Source organism: Engraulis encrasicolus, chromosome 15 (genome assembly GCF_034702125.1).
Source record: "Engraulis encrasicolus isolate BLACKSEA-1 chromosome 15, IST_EnEncr_1.0, whole genome shotgun sequence".
In the NCBI taxonomy this organism is placed as follows: Eukaryota; Metazoa; Chordata; class Actinopteri; order Clupeiformes; family Engraulidae; genus Engraulis; species Engraulis encrasicolus.
In genome coordinates, this window is record NC_085871.1 from 9205558 (window position 1) to 9228057 (window position 22500).

General features: G+C 43.0%; 1 protein-coding gene across 1 annotated transcript in view; it reads left to right on the top strand.

Moving 5' to 3' along the window:
• cacna2d4a (calcium channel, voltage-dependent, alpha 2/delta subunit 4a) overlaps nt 1–22500 on the top strand; it is a 179393-nt gene that overhangs the window by 20216 nt on the left and 136677 nt on the right. Inside the window, exons 3-9 of the mRNA XM_063216987.1 lie at nt 190–306; nt 620–679; nt 2035–2197; nt 6307–6438; nt 7116–7176; nt 18306–18456; nt 22244–22318. Of these exons, the coding sequence (XP_063073057.1) occupies nt 190–306; nt 620–679; nt 2035–2197; nt 6307–6438; nt 7116–7176; nt 18306–18456; nt 22244–22318 (759 nt within the window). The remainder of the gene's footprint in view (nt 1–189; nt 307–619; nt 680–2034; nt 2198–6306; nt 6439–7115; nt 7177–18305; nt 18457–22243; nt 22319–22500) is intronic.

Below are 22500 nucleotides of genomic sequence, written 5' to 3' on the forward strand. Positions count from 1 at the left end.
GTAGATTTCTGGGTGCTAGCATTCATCATGTCTATGAACGGAGATGAACTTACATGTATAACCAGGAATACTTGTTGTGTGTGTGTGTGTGTGTGTGTGTGTGTGTGTGTGTGTGTGTGTGTGTGTGTGTGTGTGTGTGTGTGTGTGTGTGTGTGTGTGTGTGTGTGTGTGTGTGACCCCCATCTGCAGAAGTATAAGGACATAGAGTCCATCGTGAAGATAGAGGAAGTGGACGGATCAGAGCTGGTGGCGAGCTTTGCAGAGGAGATGGAGAGGATGCTGGGGAGGAAGATGAAGTCTGTCAAGGTTGGTGTGTGTGTGTGTGTGTGTGTGCTACATGTGCCTGTACATATGTGTGTGTGTGTGTGTGTGTGTGTGTGTGTGTGTGTGTGTGTGTGTGTGTGTGTGTGTGTGTGTGTGTGTGTGTGCCTGTGCCTGTACATATTTGCATATTTGCGTGTGTGTGTGTGTGTTTGTGCGTACGTACGTACGTATTCGTATGCATGCGTTCCTGTGTGTGTGTGTGTGTGTGTGTGTGGGTGTGTGTGTGTGTGTGTGTTCATTAACACACCCTTTACCCTGATTGCGGACCTTGTGTCGATGTTGATGTTTCCATCAGAGATTAGCGGAGTCTGCTGAGGATGCTGACCTCTACCACGATTTCAACGCCACTTTGGAGGTACGTCTATTTGTGTGTGTGTGTGTGTGTGTGTGTGTGTGTGTGTGTGTGTGTGTGTGTGTGTGTGTGTGTGTGTGTGTGTGTGTGTGCGTGCGTGCATGCGTGCGTGTGTGTGTGTGTGTGTGCAAAGTGGAAAAATAAACCACCAATATCAAAAGGGTATTTCAATTGCTTTGAGTGCACGATGTTCCATACTTTTGCAATGATTATAAAATCTAATGTAACTCTAACACTGTGCGCTCTCGTTCTCGATCCTGCTTGGCTGATAACCGTAGTAAATTGGGCGTAAACACTCACCTTCCAATTATTGGTTTGACTATTTAACAGTATGACACTAATGTCATACATTGAAGCGGGCAGCTGAGCCCTTGTGGTGAAGGAGATGGGCTTTAGATGAAAGGATTGCCAGTTTGAATCCCACCCTTCCCCTCCCTGGGTGCATCCCAATATGTGACCTTGCCTCCTCCACTTGTGCTTGTCTCCTCGTCCCGCCTCCTGGCCCCTCCTCCGTGGAGAAAACGATAAAGTTTCCCAGCTGTCAGCCTCGCCACAACAACTTTTGAGGGACTGTTTTTCATTCACCATCCCAATTGCAAATGAGAAAAAGACTTTACAATTGAGCTTTTGCAAGATATTGAAATATAATGCTGTTGTCAGTGATGTCATCATGACGAGAAGCAAGTGGAGGAGGCAAGTGGAGGAGGCAAGGTCACATATTAAAACGCACTCCCTATGTCACTCCATAGCAGAAGTGCCTTTAAGCCAGGCACCTAACCCCAACCTGCTCCAGGGACTGTAACCAATACCCTGTACTGATAGTAACTAGGGCTGGGTATCGCAGCCATGTTCCAGTATCGATTCGATTTCGATTCTTAGGGCTTTGAATCGATTAATCACGATTCAATTCGATTCGATTCGATTCATTCCGGATCGATTCAATCCGTTCCCTTCTTGGTGCCAGGATTTCCCCCAAAAGATGCTGTATTATATTATTTTATTTTGATACTATTTTTATATAAAAATGTCAAAGGGCTGTGGCTTGACAGTTTTAACTTGTAATAAGTAGGCCTAGGCCTAATTGACTAATACCTACTGGGTATTTTCCATAGACCAAAATTAAACAAAAAGAGCAAAAAGAAAAAGAACCAAAAACATCGATTTTGTGCCCTGTGAATCGATTATGTGAATTTCGATTCGATTCGATTGATTATCGATTAACTCGATTATTTTATCCAGCCCTAATAGTAACTATCAGTCGCTTTGGATAAAAGTGTCATCTAAGTGTGACGTAATGTGTTTATAGTTGGACTATTACTGTATATTGTCTGGTACTAATATGCTGCATTTGTGTGTAGTTTGACTATTTCAACTCCATGATGATCAACACGGCCGATGAGGATGGGAACTTCGTGGAGCTGGGAGGAGAGTTTCCCCTGGAGGAGAACGAGCACTTCAGCAAGCTGCCCGTCAACACTCAGCAGAGCGACATACAGGTGCCCACCAACGTCTACAACAAAGGTGAGACAACACACACACGTGCGCGCGCGCACACACACACACGTGCGTAACACACATGTGCACGCACATGCACACACACACACACAGCAGAGCGACATACAGGTGCCCACCAACGTCTACAACAAAGGTGAGACAACACACACACGTGCGCGCGCACACACACACACACACATGTGCGTAACACACATGTGCACGCACATGCACACACACACACACACACAGCAGAGCGACATACAGGTGCCCACCAACGTCTACAACAAGGGTGAGACAACACACACACGCGCGTGCACACAGACACACACACATGTGCGTAACACACATGTGCACGCACACGCACACGTACACACACACACACACACACACACAGCAGAGCGACATACAGGTGCCGACCAACGTTTATAAGAAACAAACCTTCAGAATACTGCATACCCACTCATCAACTGATAATTAATGGTGATGAAAACATTCAATAGGATACGATATCATCAACATCATTGTCAGTCTTCACTAACATTTATTTTTCATCCCTGAACAAGATTTACTCAAGGCAAGACAGGGCATACATGTTACATTTCAGACTTGTGCACATACGTTAGGCCATGAGGAGCACAAAGCGATTCCAGCGATGGAAGTAATTGACATTGTACTGAGTCGCACGACAAAAGCGATTCGGGCAACTAGAGGCGATTCAGCGACAGTGTGTAGTTGGACTTAAAGCGATGGTTCGGAGTAGAATCACCCTAATGCCATTTGAACCGTGACACCCATCCACCTTTACACCCGAAGTGTTTTCTGCCGCAGGCTTACATCAACAGAGTTGCCGTGTTATTCGATGTTTATTCCGGTTAGCTTGACTCAAGCGCATATGGATACTGGGCACCGTCTCCAAACTTTCCCCACAAAAATAACATGTCATGACACCAAACTTCTGCAGTAGCACAAATATGGTCTGTACTCACGAAACGAAGCATTTGGAAGTTTGGAAATAGTCCAGGAGTTTATTATCATCAACACAAGCCGAATAGCTTCTCTGCTGCTAAAGCTGCGCCAACGTTACTTCCGTCATCTAAGACAAGCATGTAAGAGTCCTCAACGAAGCTCATAATATGCACAATGAAAAGTGAATTCAGCATCAGTATTGATAACGAAAATCCTTGTCTAATTGATAGTAGGTAAGATTTGAAATATCTTTTAAGTATTGCCTTGAAAATATAACCCTTAATCACAATTCAGTGAAAACTTTTTTAACACTCTCGTCTGGAAGTTTGTTGAAGACTTTTACGGGCTTGTCTCATATGACGGAAGTAACGTTGGCACAGCTTTAGCAGCAGAGAAGCTATTCAGCTTGTGTTGATAATACTAAACTCCTGGACTATTTCCAAACTTCCAAATGCTTCGTTTCGTGAGTACAGACCATATTTGTGCTACTGCAGAAGTTTGGTGTAATGACATGTTATTTTTGTGGGGAAAGTTTGGAGACGGTGCCCAGTATCCATATGCGCTTGAGTCAAGCTAACCGGAATAAACATCGAATAACACGGCAACTCTGTTGATGTAAGTCTGCGGCAGAAAACACTTCGGGTGTAAAGGTGGATGGGTGTCACGGTTCAAATGGCATTAGGGTGATTCTACTCCGAACCATCGCTTTAAGCTAATATTATGCAAATCAGCTATGATGCGGTTCAGCGACAGCCGTCACAGCCAAAGGGGATGTTGGAATACTCTGTCGCTTCTGTCACTCGCATCGCTCTTGCCACACAGTGCAGCAACTTCTGTCGCTTGATCTTATTGTGGCCGGTGTATTCACCCTGTCACACACCATCGGATGAACATTGGACTTGGAGACATGGAGCTTGGGATTTGGGACATGTAATAGACAACCACAATCACAACTAGAAATGCACTCAGAGAGTGCAAACCTCCGCCAAGGAAGCTGAATTTGGTTGTAATATTTGTGATATGTCGTGGTGTAATCCATGCATGCCTAGACTATTTATAGGCTAGGCCTACAGTGTTCAGAGAAGTGAACATTCAATTTTAACCAAATTATGTGTCTCTTTTATTAGCTAAGGCTTATGTCGCCTCACCTGGTTAGCTTTGGTATTAGTTCACCTGCCATTGTGTGATTGGCAAATGTGATTGGTCATGCCATAGGCTATAGGACCTAATTTGGAAAATATTGTATCCCATCGCTATACTGTAGCCTGGTGTCATTGTTAATTCATTGTGTTGTTATAAACATTTTGATGATTGGAAGCATTATGCCTTTCATCACATAATTGTTTTGCCACAATATTAAATAGCGCAGCTATTAATATCAATCCATAATATAGCCTATAGTGAATGATATATGACTACGGGGGCACCTTGGCCTTTGAGAACGATTTGGTATCACTGTCAAACACAAGCTTTGATTAACTGGATATACCGTTCCCTCCTGGGCGCTGTCTGTTCATCATTGATAGCCAACACTGTTCACCGTAATTAGGCTATTTTTTCCCTCCCTCCGTGGGCTACAAACTTCAACAGGCGAGAGAAAGCTGATTTGGTTGACATGGAAAACACTCGGAGAACAATTAACTCCGCAAAAGTTGTGACGATATGCATGCCATTAGCCTACATATTACATTATGTTTGGGTGCTATTTATTGACTATACGCACCTATGGCTTCAGCCATGCAGGCACAGCAAATCCGCGCGCTGTGCATTCTGTTTGGCTTTGTGGTGACTGTCGCCACACAACTTTATTTAAACTTTCATGTAGAGAACCAACTGGGTACCTTTCCCTCCTTGGCGCTGTCTGTTCACTGTTAAACACTGTTTGCCGTTGTTAATATCTCCAACCTTCGTAATCTTCAGGGAAACACCCGGAGAGCAATTAGCTCCGCGAACGCTGATTTGGTTGACAGGGCAAACACTCGGAGAACAATAAACTCGGCGACGATATGTGTGCCATATTGTCGGCATATCGGCTATTATATCATTTGGTGTGCTACTGGCTACGCATTGGCTACGCAGCCATGTAGGCACAGCAAATCCGCGCGTAATACATTCTGGCTGTGTGTGGTCACTGTCCATCAATCCACCTCACAGGCGCGCCCTGTCATTGCTCAATTCACCTCGGCCACCTTGTGGCAGGCCACGAAATAGCAGCGAACGAACAGAGCGACAGAAGGACAGACGGACAGACGGACAGACATGATAACACAGAAATCGGGCGATCACATAACCTCCTGGCGGAGGTAAATATAGGCAGGACACAAGCCCTGGACACAGGCATGACAGGGATGGAACACAACTCCAAAGTGTTGGTTTAGATGATTCTGTGGCCATCTTGAAAGTCGGCTATGTTGACTAGTCAGGCCTAGAGCAATGTAAATATCGTTTCTGAACTCAAGAAAAATCGGGAACTCCACCCACTTTTTCGGAAACTAGTCCACCAGTAGCAAACCTAGGGAGGCGGGTCAACCATGCCGTTTGGGAAACATTAATTGTTATTCTCTTGGTCAGACCAAGTCTCAAAGAGAATTTAAAGTCGATGGTAATCAGGCTAATGTTGACAGCAGATAGCTCCAATGTTAATCTGTTCACGTGCCTGTTACAGAGTATGTCACTTTGGATAAAAGCGTCTATCTGCAATCTAATGTAATGCAATGTAATGTAATGTACCGGTAATGTAATGTAATGTAATGTAATGTACTAGCACACATGATTTGTTCCCTCCCCCATACTGGAGATAAACAAAAATGTGTCGCAGACATATGCGCATGTAGAGCTGAATATAGCGTTGGACAACCTGAGAAGAGTATACATGCCTTCAGTCGGCAATATTACTGATGGTGATGAGTTTTCAGAACCCGATATCCTGAATGGCCTGTACTTGTGTGTTTGTTGCGAGTTCATAATGGTCATATGCCTGAATGATATCTGTACTGCAGTAAGGAAAGGAGCCAAGAGAGCAGTTATAACTTGCAGACATTTGGAACATGAGGGCAGCATAACACTGAAGTATTCTTTGTCTGTGGGTTCCTTCAGGGATTTTCTATCAAAGCAGCAATGAAGCTGCCGCTAAATTCCAGGACATAATTATTTGTCTGATGTGTTTTCAGATCCTGATATCCTGAATGGCGTGTACATGTCGGAGGCGTTGAATGACATCTTCATCAGCAACTTTGAGAAGGACCCCACGCTCACCTGGCAGTACTTTGGCAGCTCCACCGGATTCTTCAGGCTCTACCCTGGTATGTATGCAGGCACGCACGCATGCACGGACACACACACACACACACACACACACACACACACACGCACACGCACACGCACACGCACACGCACACATTGATGACACATAAATACAGGTATAGAAATAAGCCCACATTTTTGCATGCTGTCACTAAGGAAAGTCTGTCTCTCACACACATATATACTGTACACACCCCTCCCACATGCACACACACACACATACACAGTGAAGGAAAGTGAGTTTTGTCCACGTAGCTGCTGATAGCAGATACTCTAAGTGGCTTTGATTGACAGCAGTCATTACCAGTGTGTGAGTCAGCGCACCTAACTCCAAGTACTCAATGGCCAATTATAAACCACACGCACACGTACAGAAACACACGCGCACACGCACGCGTACACACTATACACACACACACACACGTACACATACACTACACACACACTATAAACACACACACACTATAAACACACACACACACTATACACACACACACACACGTACGTACACACACACACACACACACACACATGCGTACATACGTATACACACATACACAGTGTACTGTATAGTGTACCTTTACACTTTCCCCCCGAGCCCAGAGTGAGTAGCACAAACACACACATGCAAAGACACACTCAGGGTGTGTGTTCAATGATTTGAATGTCTTCGCAGGTATCAAGTGGACACCGGATGAGAATGGTGTGGTGACATTTGATGCACGGAATCGCAACTGGTGAGTCTATTGCGTTTACTTTGGTGTGTTTTGGAGTGTGTTATCGTGTGTTAACAAAGCAGTTTGGCATATCAAAAAGGTATCATATGTAGAATTGATCACAGCAAAGTGTTTTAATTAGGGATGTCCTGAATCTAAGATTTGGTTTCGGGTGAGGTCAGATTCAGTCTTGTTGACAGGGCTCGGTTTCGGTCGAACCCATGAGCACGAACCGAACCGAGTCCTACCACATGTGTTAAGTGAGACATGATTATGTTGTCAATGTTTAAGAGAAGTTATTGTCCATTTTTTTACAGTTTAAAATAAAGTAATACAATACTCCTTCAGCTTTGGTTTTCACTGCATTATAATGTACAAGCTGATGATCGATTAGGATCGACTAGGATTCGGTATTCAGTTTCAGATTCCGCCAAATCTTAAGCAATGGATTCGATATTCGGCAGAACCTTAAAAATCAGGATTCGGTACATTCCTTGTTTTAATTAGATGTGTGTGTGTGTGTGTGTGTGTGTGTGTGTGTGTGTGTGTGTGTGTGTGTGTGTGTGTGTGTGTGTGTGTGTGTGTGTGTCAGTCAGTCTATGTGCATGTGTTTGAGTTTGTGTCTGTAACATATGTGCACCTGTGAGTTATCGATGAAGTGGTTAGTTGTTGCCACTGAGACATTAACCAGTCGTTTCTGCAGAGTTGCCCGATCAAAACTTAGAAACACACACACACACACATACACACACATGTCCCAAACGCTAAATAACAAAGTGCTAGGTCAGATCGTGGGCAGGTGGGGTGAGTACACCCTCACAAACACACACCCACACACACACACACACCCATACACACACACACACTTCCACACCCACACCCACACCCACACACACACACACACTAGCGAGGGATTGACAACCCCTAATCTGTGCCTTCCGTGACTGATTGCCCTCGGTCAGTTCCTAGACACCTCAAAGCACACCTAAAGCCGTCTGCACTAATGCTGCTTAGCTTAACACACACACACACACACACACACACACACACACACACACACACACGCAAACACACACGCACGCAAAGGCAAAGGGAAGTATACACAAATTCACACACGCTGTACGCACAAACAAAAGCACACAGAAGCACACAAACAAACACACATGCAAGCCTAGTCTACATACCAACATACACACAAACACACAAACACACAGCATACATACACACAAACAGTTCAAACCATTCCAGGAGAGGCACCGTATAGGGTTGACACTGGTAGACCGTAAATATGCTCACAAAGGCACACAAATGACCCACACATCACCATGGAGAGTTAGCAGTTTTAGATTCCTTGGAGTTATTGACGACCTACTAAGCTGATCTCATCACATCAATTCCATCACTAAGACAGCGACTCTTTTTTTCTGAGGCAGCTACATAGGTATGGACATGGCCAATTTTTGTACCGCTGTATGAAAGAGAGTATTCTAGCAGGTAATTTCACACCAGTATAGTGACACCACTGCTCAAGACAGGAAAGCCCTCCATGGAGTAATCAAGTCGGCTCAGCGTGTTAAGAAACTCAACTACCCAACATCCATGACCTTTATATTATAACCAAAATGCCAAATGCATATCTGATCCATCAGCGTCTCTACTTCCTGCGCAAACTAAAGAAGGCAAGTGCTACACCCTCCATCATGACAACATTCTACAGAGGAACCATAGAGAGCGTCGTGTCCAACTGCATCACAGTGTGGGGAGGAAGCTGCACGAAGAAAAACAGGAAGACACTCCAGCGTGTTGTGAACACAGCGAAGAAGATCATTGGAGTACCACTCCCCTCCCTGCAGGACATTTACACCACACGCCTCACCCGGAAAGCACTGATGATCATCAAAGACACAAGCCACCCTGCACACAAACTGTTCAGCCTCCTGCCCTCTGGAAAGAGGTACAGGCGCCTCCGTTCCCGTACCACCAGGCTGGCGAGCAGCACAATGCACCAAGCGATCAAGATGCTGAACACTCAACCCACTCTCCCTCCACTGTCAGCCTCTAACCAGCAAGGCCACTGACAACCCCCCCCCATCCCCCACCACCATATCTGCGACTGAACATTCCACCTGCACTACTATACTTGTGACTGAACTTTCAACCTGCACTAACTCAAAACATGCACACACACACACACACACACACACACACACACACACACACACACACAAGCACACTGCACTTTCTGCACTAAACCCAAACATAAACACACTGACACACACACACACACAGACACACGAACACACACACAGACGCACACCGCACCTTCTACCTGCACTAAACACATACACACACACACACACACACACACACACACACACACACACACACACACACACACACACACACACACACACACACACACAAACACACACACACACACACACACACTGCTGCTGGTGTACTTGACAGACCTTTTTAATATTTATTTTTCTTCAAAATGCTACTATTACCATGTCAGAACGCTATAAAGGACTTTTTTAGGAAAAGCACAAAAGCACAACAATACCTCTTAATGTATGTCCTCTACAAGTCTTCTGTTGTCCAGTCTTGCACTTTAAATGTCTGTATGAGCACTGTCTATGTCCATACTGTCTTAAGTCCATGTATAAGTACTGTCTATGTCTATACTGTCTATGTCAGGGGTACTCAATTAAAAGTCCCCGAGGGCCAGTTTTTCAAAATTCCTCCCAATAAAGGGCCGGGCCGGGCTGACACGACACGACCCCCACCAAAAAAATAAATAAAATAAAAATTTAAAAATGATAAGGCCTTTGTAATCACAAAACACACGCACTCACACCCACAGCAGATATTTAGTTTCCAGTGACAGGATGGGAGAACATTTCTCTCATAAAGGGCCTGCATTTTTCTGGAGCACTGTGGGGTGAGGTGCCTGCCTTGCTGTCATTGCCACCCACCCTTCAGTATTTTTTTTTTTAAATGACATAAGATTATCTTTTTTAAATGACATAAGATTAGCCTATATTTGCAGACTACATTCATAAACATTTATTTCTTAGTGAGAAAACCAATAAGCCTGAAGATAACACTTTTCAAACAAATGTTGCTTATTATGACTTTGTTTATGCAGTTCTCACATGCATAATGAGGTGCTGTTTCCACGTAGCAGGATATTTTTTTAGCAGGGTATTTTTTTCTCCTGCTACGTGGAAACGCAACATGTGGATAAAAAAAATCCTCCATTGTAACAAATGCGTTTCAGACCCCTAAACAGGATATTTTTTTCTCCTGCTATTTTTTTCTCCTGCACCTGGATTTTTAAATATCTGCTACGTGGAAACGGAAGGCCAAAACCAATGCAAAACCAATACAAGCAGGAGAAAAAAATATCCACATATAAAAATATCCAGCTACGTGGAAACGGCACCTGAGAATCAGATGCAATAATGGACCCAACAAAGAGGACACATAGATAGGAGGACACCAGGTTTTGCCAACAAGAAAATGGCACATTGATGCAATGTTGATTAAATGCAACAGCCAATAATAAATCATCAAGTTGCTCATAACCAGGGTTGGGGAAGTTACTTTTTAAATGTAATCCGGTAAAGTTACAAATTACTCTTTCAAAAATGTATTCAGTAATGTAATCCCATTACTTCAATATTTAAGTAATGTAACGGATTACTTTTGGATTACTTTTGGATTACTTTTGTTTTGTTAAATGATCGTCGTGGTATGCTTTGTAAGTTTCCCTATGGAGCAAATGCATTGATGCATTGATTGTGAATAAAATCAAAATGCTGGCATTTTCAAAACATCCAATATGTTAATAAGGTAGAGCATTATGTACAGACAACATATCAGTTGTTAAAGTCGAGCAGAATTATTGTTTTGAGGTAATTAAGCTGATGCATCAAATTCAAAGCCCTCTCCACGCTGACACACAAAAAAAATCCATCTCAAAAACATCCTGCGTGTCATTTCCAAACGTTCTGCAGTACACGGAAACCGCCACAAGAGAGCAGCGGTCAACAACAAGTTGATCACAGCTCGGCGAAAAATGCAAAAATGGAGTAGAAGCGGTTTCCCTGACCGATGCTGAGATATCGTCAAATTGCAAAAGGTTTGTGTACAAATTTCCGAAATATAACTCTACATCCTTTAATTTGAACACTTGCTTTGTGCAATTAATCAAGGAAGAGTTTATATTTTTACACCGTGTTGCAGAGAGATCGTGCTAAAACTGATGAAACATACAAAGCGGATTCCAAAAAAGTTGGGACACTTTGTATTTTGTGAATAAAACCAAAAATCACAACATAGGCTACAAGCCGCGGCATAACAATACATGAATAAATAAATCAGTTTAATTAAATAAATAAAAGGGACCAAAGACGCAATTTCGCAAGAATTGTAATCCTGTTAAGTAATCCCCATTCCCACTGAATGTAACTGTAATCTGAATACATATTTTTTTGCTTGTAATGTAACGGATTACAATTACATTGATTTTGTATTCTTTTACCGTAACGCCGTTACATGTAATCCGTTACTCCCCAACCCTGCTCATAACTTTGTTTGAAATCTTATGAGGGGCTTAGCTTTCCAAACGAACTATTTGGGGACTGTTTAAAAGTGTGAAAAGTTTATCAAGCAATTCGTTTTTAAGTAGGCTACCCCTAGTTAGCTGCCAGCAGAGCTCAAACACAATTTGCCTTCATTTGTGTTAGCAACTAGCTACAGCTAGTGCTAAACTAATTCGAAGTCCTAACACACTGTATGCAATGAAATGTAGACCATTACTTTCAAAAACGAGGCAAAGAGAACTTTGTAAATAATTTATTTACAAGTTCTACCGTACTTCCCTTCAGTAGTCTACCTCACAACAGCCTCTGCCACCCTCATAGTCACTTCTGTTTGGAGCCTGCAGGGAGAAACTGATTGAGGGGGCGGAGACACGGCACGCATCTTCCTAGCGTCTGTGGCGCGATTTCAAAATAAGAGCCGGCAGCGCGATCGGACCAATTTTTTTTTTTATTTTTTTATTTTTCAAAATTATTCGAGGGCCACAAATAGATGCCCCGCGGGCCACAAGTGGCCCGCGGGCCGCTATTTGAGTATGGGGGGTCTATGTCCTTACCTAGATTAGTCTATGTCTGTATGGGAAAGCAAGAAATGTAATTTCAAATTCTTTGTATGACCAGTGCATGTAAAGAAATTGACAATAAAACCTACTTGACTTGACTTGACTTGACTTGATCCACACCCCTCCAGCTACACACGCTTCTCCCTGCTACCATCTGGCTACCATCTCCCTGCGGTTACATACCGCCATTCAGACATACCGCCATTCCGACATTGAAGTTTTATTGCAGGAGCCTTTTTTCCAGCTTGCAGGAACTGTTTTTCAAAGATCTCAGACCCTACCTTTAAGGGCATTTGGACTGTGACAAAATGATACACTAAATTATACACTAATCCTGTAATTGCGCTGTCACTCTCTCCACTTTCCGCTCGTGTCGCAACATTGTTGTAGATAGAGTTAAAACGTTGATCACGTGCCTTTAAGTACTTGCAACAATGTTTAAATGGTTCGGAATGGCAATCAAATACTGTCTGAATGGCGGTATGTCGGAAGGGCGGTATGTCGGAATGGCGGTTGCCCCCTCTCCCTGCTACCATCTACCATCTGCGGTGGCGAAAATACTTAGGAACAGATCTGTCCTTCCACACCAACACAGCGGTAGTGGCGCGGAAGACGACTCCGTGCCGCACTGCATTTGAAAACTAGAACTCGAGCGGAATTTTGACAGCTGCAGCCGGCGGTGTCCCGTTGAAATGAAGGGCAAAGTAGCAAACTAGCATTGGCTGTGGGGGGATTTTGAACAGGACTGGCCGCGCACACCGACACTGTCAGTGTGAAAGGCTGAGTAGAACACACCACCCGATACTCGGCTGCCACTCTCGCTGCTGCCACTAGCCTATATCTGACCAAAAGGACAGCTTCTTTATCAGGATTCTTAGCTGCAGCCACAGAGCACCACCTTTACTCTTCATGTCTTTTTTTCAATCTGTTTCATTTTTTTTTTTTTTTTTTTTTCCCGGGTTTTGCTTTTTGGACTTTTTTCCAGCACAAAGTACATGACCATAAATATCTTGTATCATAGACACACACATACAAGCACACATGATGAAGATACCACTACTATGCACTCATTAATATAAGCACATATCATAGACATAGACATAGACATATGCATAGATATATGCATACATGCACTCAAATGCATAGACTGTCACATGGGTGCACACTCAGTCTCTCTCTCTCTCTCGCACGCACACTTTCTCGCACGCATGCACACACACACACACACACACACACACACACACTAGAGCTGGGCGGTATACCGTTAAAAAAAACCGTGATCTCGGTTTCACCTACACAAGGTTCTCTTTTTGATGAGAGAGGGTTTGAGAGACATACTAGGCTATGGGCGTGAACTTCATATTTCATGTCACACTAGCCTAGCGCAGCCAGACCCGTACAGCAAAAAGCTGTACCAGGGTCTAGGAGGGCTGGGCGGCAGTGTGGGCGGGATAAACGGTTGCTTCAGCACTCAACGTCACGCAATAGGATGGTGGAACAACCAATCCCCACACACTTCTGTGTAACGTCACAGCTGTCTTTCACAACGTACACGCGACACGCCCCTTTGTAGCTGCAGCGGCAACTTCGAGCCGTCGTAGCAGTGAATTCGTGTGATGACCACAGCCACAAACAAGTTTCCTAATAAATCGTGTTTTCACTTATACAGTTCAAAAATGCATCGTTTTCAACCACATGGCCCTCTTGATCAATCAGCGAAATGTCGAGCAATGTGGGGCTTGTTAAATGGTTATATTTATGATTGTTGTCAACATGGCATGTTCGGTGTTAGCTAGCTAGCTGTATACCCATAACTAATACATGGTTAGCCGCTAGCTCGGTAGACTAGGTGTCATTCCCATCTATTTAGTAAGCGACTTACAGACTTTCAAAGCTCCCAAATGTCTCGTTTTTAATGACATGGATCTTATTAGAATTTGGGGCAGGCATATAATACAAGGCTGGATACCTAGCTCTGTTATTGACGACAGGTTAGCTAGCCACTAGCGAGGGCCTCTTTGTAGGTGAAGCGGCAACTTCCAGCCGTCGTAGCAGTGAAAGCGTGTGATGACCACAGCCACAAACAAGTTTCCTAATAAATCGTGTTTTCACTTATACAGTTCAAAAATGCCTCGTTTTCAACCACATGGCCCTCTTTGATCAATCAGCGAAATGTCGAGCAATTTGGGGCTTGTTAAATGGTTATATTTATGATTGTTGTCAACATGGCATGTTCGGTGTTAGCTAGCTAGCTGTATACCCATAACTTTCCCTGATTGTCGCTCCCAACGCAGGAAGCTCCCCGGTCAGCTCGCTCCCACTAGCCAGACTCGATCCCATCTATTTAGTAAGCTACTCAAAGACTTTCAAAGCTCCCAAATGTCTCGTTTTTAATGGCATGTGTCTTATTAGAAATTGGGGCCGCAATTTCATTCTACACCTACAGTAGTGGTCTGATAATAGCGTGTGACTATCTGGTTCTGTAAAATGCTCAACTTAGCTTACCGAGCTAATTTAAAACATCGAATGGTCAAATGGTAATGTGTTGAGATCTATTTGTGTCCGATAAGTTCATGGTGTATTATTACATCAATCCATGTCAGCCACGAAATGTATTATCATCCAGGCTTTTTAAATTAAGTAAACACTTTCGTGCTGTACGTAGCACGGACGGACACCATGCTTCTTCTTAGAAAGTTTCCTGTTTACTAGGTAGCCCGGCCCCCCTCGCGATTTGATTGGCCCTGTCATCGGATAACTTTCAGCCTCGCAAAACGACCGGGGTCCGCTAGACTGCCCCCGGGAGCAAATTCAATTTGCGGTCGCTAGGGGCGTCTAGATTTCTAGGCTAGTGTCACACTTCATTTCAACTCTGCTATATAAGTCCACTGTTGCTTTTCTACTAGGAATGTCAACACAATTTAAAATGTTGATTGAAGCAATACAAATAATTGGTTAATCGCGCTAAAGAAGCTGGTGACAGTGAAGCATAATGAAGAATCCACATGGCATGGATGAATCATGATGAACATTTCAATTAACTTAGCCTTCATTTGATCTCACAAAGTTAAATAAAAGGCTATTCTAATCGACTACAACAGTTCTCAGATTCTTAACTGTATTTAATTAACATCCCAACTGTGTGTGCAGGACTGCTGTTAAGGCTGCTTATGAGTTTTGCCATTGAGGCTTATTTAGCCTAGCTTACAAAATGTAATGGGCAGACAAGATACATTGCTACATTGCTGTTTGAAATGATTTGGGAGCAAAATAGGAGCGAAATACATCGCCATATGACACAAACTACCTGACAAAATACCTTCTATGTTAGATTTGGCCTTTAATTCAAAGAAAATATTCATACAATGTCAAGTAAATCCGTTTGTCTCTTCAGTCTGTTTCGTTTCTGTCCCACTGTGTTTACTCGCTAGTCAAGCGCTGCGCAAGCGCAACATGCCGGACCTAGTGCTCAGTGTTGCCAGGTGTAGAACGAGAAATAAGCAGTTTTGGGCTGTCTTGGGGAAAAAAAGCCAAAAACAGCTGCTTATAATAATTTATTAACCCTTTTTCCTTTAAATGGAACTTAAAGTGTTGGGTAGGGAAATATAAACTATAAATTATAAACATATTATTGAAATGAAAAAGTGATAAAATAGAAATGGAGATTAATTTAAATTCATGATTTTTATCTCATTTTTAAATTTTTCGTCCGAAAGATTAAGATTTGGGGGGAAATCGCCTCTTATCAAAAAACCGTGCAGAAAACCGTGATATTAATTTTCATCAAGAAAACCGTGATGCACATTTTTTCCAAAACCGCCCAGCCCTAACACACACACACACACACACACACACACACACACACACACGCCCGACACGCGCGCGCGCGCGCACACACACACACACACACACACACACACACACACACACACACACACACACACACACACTGACGTAGCCTGTCATTCTGTCTCATCTCATTATTCTGGCCCTGGTTGGCCAGTATGCAGATGCCCCTGAATCTCATTATATTTTTGTGGCCCAGGTTTGACTCATGAGATTACCAGCGTTATCTCATTCGCTTATCCCCCATGGACGTGCTCATGCTATTAGCGCTAATTACAGAGGTGAATACACTTACGCTACGTTATTAGCCCCTCTCATAACTCACTCGCTAATTACATAGGGAAATACGCTTACACGTCTATACTATACTACAGTATGTTATTAGCTCTCCTCACAACGCACATGTAGCTATCTTACTGCTTTTATCTCATTCGTTAATCCCTCACAGATGCGCTCATGCTACTACCACTTATGTTATGTTATCACCCCTCTCCCCATAACTCAGTCGTTATGGGAATACACTTATGCTACTTCATTAGCCTCCTCCTCCCACTCATAGCACACATGTATCTTGCTACTTTGATCTCATTCGCCAACACTCATTCTATTAGTGCACATTAGTGCATATTATCAGCCCCCCCTCCACTCATGACGCTCATGGGCACACAGTAATGGGAAGCTCTAATGATACTATTATCTGCTAATACTGTACAATCAGCTACTGTTAACAGGCACGGCTACAAATTTAGTCATACTTTGTTATAAATGCTAATAATATACTTAGGCTATAGGTTAATTTACTTCGTTATCAGTAGCCTAACACATCAAGTAGCTTTTCAGTTTTTCTTCTCTATGAGTGACCTACCAATTACCCTGTGGCAGTCTTTTAAGTATGTTTGGGTGTTTTGCCTTCATAACGACAGGACAGCTGAAGAGGTTTACAGGAAATGGTTGGGGTAGAGAGATGGGTCAGGAAATGACCTCAGTCATGGAAGTTGTTGCCTTAGCCAAGGCTCATTTTTCAATTGAGCTCCCGCATCCCTTTCCGAACTAGCCTTTGGCAAAGCTTCCTTTGCGTCATAGCTGTATCTAATTAGGCATATCGCTACTTGGTCAGGAAGTGATCAAGAGAGCTGCCTTTTGTTTTGAAAGACCCCACATGCTGACAGCACACATGATCACAATGCTGTTATGCTCATACCCGGCTGCAGAACCAAGTCGTTGGATGGGCATTTGATGGAGTATGGGGGGGACACCTTGACGGGGGGTATGGGGGTCCTCCCCCAGAAAAATTTGTATTTCTTAGATGCAATTTCCTGCATTTTAACCAAATTGTGGGCTCAGTTTCAGCTCTATATAGAACAGTACTTTTGTTTCTAATTACGGGACAATCCCATTATTTCAAGGGATCACTGTTCACTTATTATTTCACATTTAGGTCTACTGACAATGTCTAAATAGTGTAGCCTATTCATTTATTTCTTTATTAGGGCTATGGTGGTTAAGCATTTGTGGCATTTTATCTTGTACTTTATATTTACTGTATTCAGAAAAAAATACTCATTTGTTTCATATTAATGACCATATCAGCATGTTTAGGTGAATAGGCCCAGGGGGGGCACAGCAGCTTGGCTGGGGGGGCAATGCCCCCCCGTGGCACCGGCCTTGGTTATGCTATTATGCTAATATCCAGTGATAATACACATTATAAGGTCTTTTAATGGTAATGGTATGCATCGACATAGACTTTTGCCAACACCACTTGTTTTGGGAATGTTTTTAGTGACATTAGACATTTAGACATAATTTACGTTGTGTTTGTGAGTGTGTGAGTGTGTGTAGGCCTAAATGCCGTTTCAATGGGATGGTAAAGTTCATATTGGTGAAGTGTGCGTGCGTGTGTGCGTGTGTGCATATGTGCGTATTAGGTGTCCATAGCTGCAGCAAGATGTGTGTATGTTGCATGCGTTTACATGTGTTTATGAAGTATTGCACTATGTTTTTCTTTTTTTTTAAAGGATGGTTTGATCTGGGTGTCTGTACATACTGTATGTGTTCGTTTGCAATCTCCTCCCTGTGCTGTCACTCTCCCTCTCTCCCTGGTGCTGATGCTGAGTGTGTATCATTGCCATAGGTACATCCAGGCGGCCACCTCCCCCAAAGACATCATCATCGTGGTGGACGTGAGCGGCAGCATGAAAGGCCTGCGTCTCACCATCGCCAAACACACCATCAACACCATCCTCGACACGCTGGGAGAAAACGACTTTGTCAACGTCATGGCTGTGAGTGATGCTGCCAGAGATTCCAGGAGCTATCTCATCCAGTCTCTCTGAAACAGACATTTACTTAGTCCAGATATACGTATTTGTAATCAGGACCTGAGAGCCAAGGTAGACCATTGTAGAGATACTTGATTGATCCTAATGGAAACTGAGGTGTACAGCAGCAGCAGATACACAATGCTTGAACATCAAAAGCAAGGATGGAGCAGTGCTTGTCTGGCGGCAAAATCCAGACTAAATCACATTCGAAAAGAATGTGCAAGGCAGCATGGGTACTCCCAGGATGGAGCAGTGCTTTAATTCATTTAAGCCTAAGGCACTTGCAAAAACGCCTGCTGAATGCCCAAGCCCTATTGGGAAAAGGTCCCTTCAAAACATCTATAAAAACCTAAATATCTCAGCTTCCGAAGCACATAAAAACGTGAAATAAGTTACATTTAAAAGCTAGGACCCTTGCATTAGAATGTCTTCATTCAGCTCAACAATAACCACATTTTTAAATAAAAAACCCTCAAATCTCAAGAGCTTGAATGCAGCGTCTATTTTACTTCAGGCACCTTGGTCAATGCAGCTTATATGCAGCATCAGACTATTGGTGCAGCGCCCCTTTGCTCCTTCCAGGGAATTACATAGGGGTTCAGCTACCCTAGGTCCTTTATAACTAGTTATTAGGTTATATCTTTGGTTTTAATAAGTAAATCAGTCAGTTTAAAATAAATGTTATTTTACTTTTAAATGCACATATTAAAGACACACATACATAAATGGGTTAAATTGTAAATTGTAAATAATTCACTCCGTTTTAGTTTTAAACCCTCGGGTACAGCTTTAAATAAACCTTAGATATATTCACTTAGTTCCTCTTTAAACCAATATACCTTCTGATTATTCAAACCATGAAATATTCAAATACCTTCACTGTAATTCACTTGAAAATACTCAGTAATACTCTTGTGAAAATAGAAAATACAAAAGGAAACTTAAGCCGGCAAACTATTAGAAATATACCCCGAAGTAGAGATGCTTGAGTGCGTAGAATTACTCAGAGTAGACGGCAAACGAGACGTGATGGTGTGTGAGAGAAAAGGTTGCTTGCTCCAGCAAGCACATGCAGCGCAGCACAGCATCCACGAGCTGCATGCATGGACAACATGTGTTGCACCGCATCTCGACACCCTTGCTCTCCAATCGATGTCCTCGACGACTGTAAACTTCTCCCAGAGTTTAGACAATGTCCTCTGGCTCCTCACGCGACACAACTTGTTCTCCGGACTGGCGAACAATGTCCGTTTTCGAAAGCACACGACATAGCTAACTCACAATGAAAGTTTACATCAACATGAATGGCGACTGCTGAACTTTTACCACGAGTGGCAGTAGGTCTTCTTAATCAGTCCCAAAGTCATTGTAGCAACGTAATAAGCTCACTCGTTGTTCACTCGTGTTACTACTATGTCTACTGGTCAGAAATACATGAGTTACACATTTCTATTTTAACTTATCTTCACGGAATCCGACCTCACACGCACACATCAGAATCTCTGTTTTCTCCTTCTCCAGCTTGAACTACTACACTTCCTGCGACCTCCCAACTCTCTAGCTTTTGATTGGTTACAGAAATTAAGACATAACGAAATATTATATATCTTCAGAAACTTCTCTGACATTAATATAAACATCTTTCACACATTTACATCCTTCAGAAAATAATAGTAAAGCAAATAAAAATATGCATTCAAGAAACCTTGCATGCATATTGCATTACATCCTCGTTTTAAACATGACGTCACCACACTCCCAATGTAATGAACTCTCATTATCAAAGCCCTAAATATTTTAACCTTTTTAATTAGACCTTATTCATTCTAATTATGAACTCTATTTATTCAAAGTATTTATCATACCAACTATGTATTATTAAAGGATAGAAAATTCTCACAGGGCTACATTGGGTTAAAATGTATTACGTTAGACACTGGGGTCCATTGGGTAACATGCAATGCTTGAAGAAAACATAAAAATACCAAAGACATCAACACCATCCCTGACGCGATGGAAGAAAACAAATTTGTCTGTCATGGCTGCAGTGGTGCCAATTTAGCGACTTTTTCGACTTTTGGCCGTTTCTGGGGGTGGCACTCGCTATTCCGACATAGCGCTATTCCGACAATCTGCTGTCCCGACATGTCGCTATTCCGACATGCCGCTATTCCGACACTTTTTATCCCCAGGGTTAGGGTTATGGTTAGGGTTAGGGTTAGGAGGGATATGGGGAGGGATATGGAGGGAAACGTCGGGATATGGGTTAGGGTTAAACCTAGGGATATGGAGGGAAACGTTGGCTGCCCTGATGACAGAGCTACATAGTAGAGTGGCAGCATTCTCAGAATGGTTCAATATAGGCCTATAGGCTACTTAAAAAAATGTCGGAATAGCGGCGGACGGTGGAAAACGTGTCGGTATTCCAACAATAGACATTAATGTCGGAATAGCGACATGTCGGAATAGCGCCACGTAACCGTTTCTGGTGACTAAAAACCTCATCTAGCGACTTTTTGGTGACAAAATCATTGTTTTTCAACTTAAATGTAACCACTGTGCCGCCGTCAGAAGCGTTTCCCATGGTTAAGCAGGGCTGCAGATTAGCTCTGATATCCAAAAAGTAGCTAGCACTGCCGGTTTGTATTATTGGTGGCTTCACAATCTCGGGACCTCTCGAGACAGCTGACGTCACTGCTCATGTGACAATCGAGTTCTGGACTTTAGCGCGTGAACGCCACTGATCCCGGAACAATCGGGATTCATGCGTCTTTTGTTTTGGTTCTCTTTTCTTTTTTTTCACCTCCACACCCACGACATATCATTTTAGCTTAAGTTGGCTAAATTAAACAGTCAGAGACCAGCATGACTGACATATGTGCATCTGCAATTGAATGACATCAACTGGTGTTGTTGATAGTGATTACAAGATGATATTTTAGCATTTATGATACTGTTTACATGCTAGTTCCATGCATGGGCGCCATGTTGATGATGCGTGTGTCGTCACACAAAACATTAGCTCGGGAACTCGTTGTTGTATACTTCCGCCAGAGATCAACCTCGATAATTATCGATCTGACATTGCGTCACCAAATGTTCACTCCCACTTTCCCAAGGTTTTAGGTCGGCTTCCTTGGGATTCTCGACTTTTTGAACGAGCTATATGAACGGAGTGATATAGGCACCTTTTCTGGAGATCAGCGTGTTGTGTGTGGCGCTGTGATTTCATAAGTAACGTTGGGACGTCATCTAGTGACCTCTAGCGACTTTTCAGATGGCCAATAGTGACTTTCTGTGATTTTGTTTTTGCAACACTGCATGGCTGTGAGTGAGTCTCATCACACATACACATATAATTCTGTGTTCCATTATGACACGTACGTAGTAGAGCAGAGACACTAAAGGGAATAAGGCTTCAACAAACTTTGCACAAACGTTCAACACAATTTGAAAGCAGTGCTTTTAAATGTAGTTCTTAGTTAGACATTGGGGTCCATGCTGGAGTCCATGGGTAAGAATACTTCAAACAAACAGCAAAACACAAATTATCATGAGGTCCTGTTTTGGTTTTAAACAAACATAGGCACAGGAAACACTATGGACAGAGTCAAACGTGTAACAGTTCCCCCAATACTGCCCCTTCACTTTTTTTATAATTACGTAAATGTGACAAGCCTCTAACAGTGTTTCTCTCTGTCTCTGTCTCTGTCTGTCTCTCTCTCTCTCTGTGTGTCTCTCTCTACAGTACAGTGACTATGTGCGGTATGTGGAGCCCTGCTTCAAGGGCACCCTTGTGCAAGCTGACCTGGACAACAGAGAGGTAGAGTATGCCAGACCACTCCTACACACACGCAATGCAAAGTCTGGCAGATTAATGACTTTCTTAATCAATTAAGGCTAACGAGAGGAACTGATGGCTCCTGTAACGACCTACAGTACACACATCCAGTGGGTTTCCTTTGCTGCCCTTGTTTTTATGCCAGCGGCAGCACCTGTTTTGGC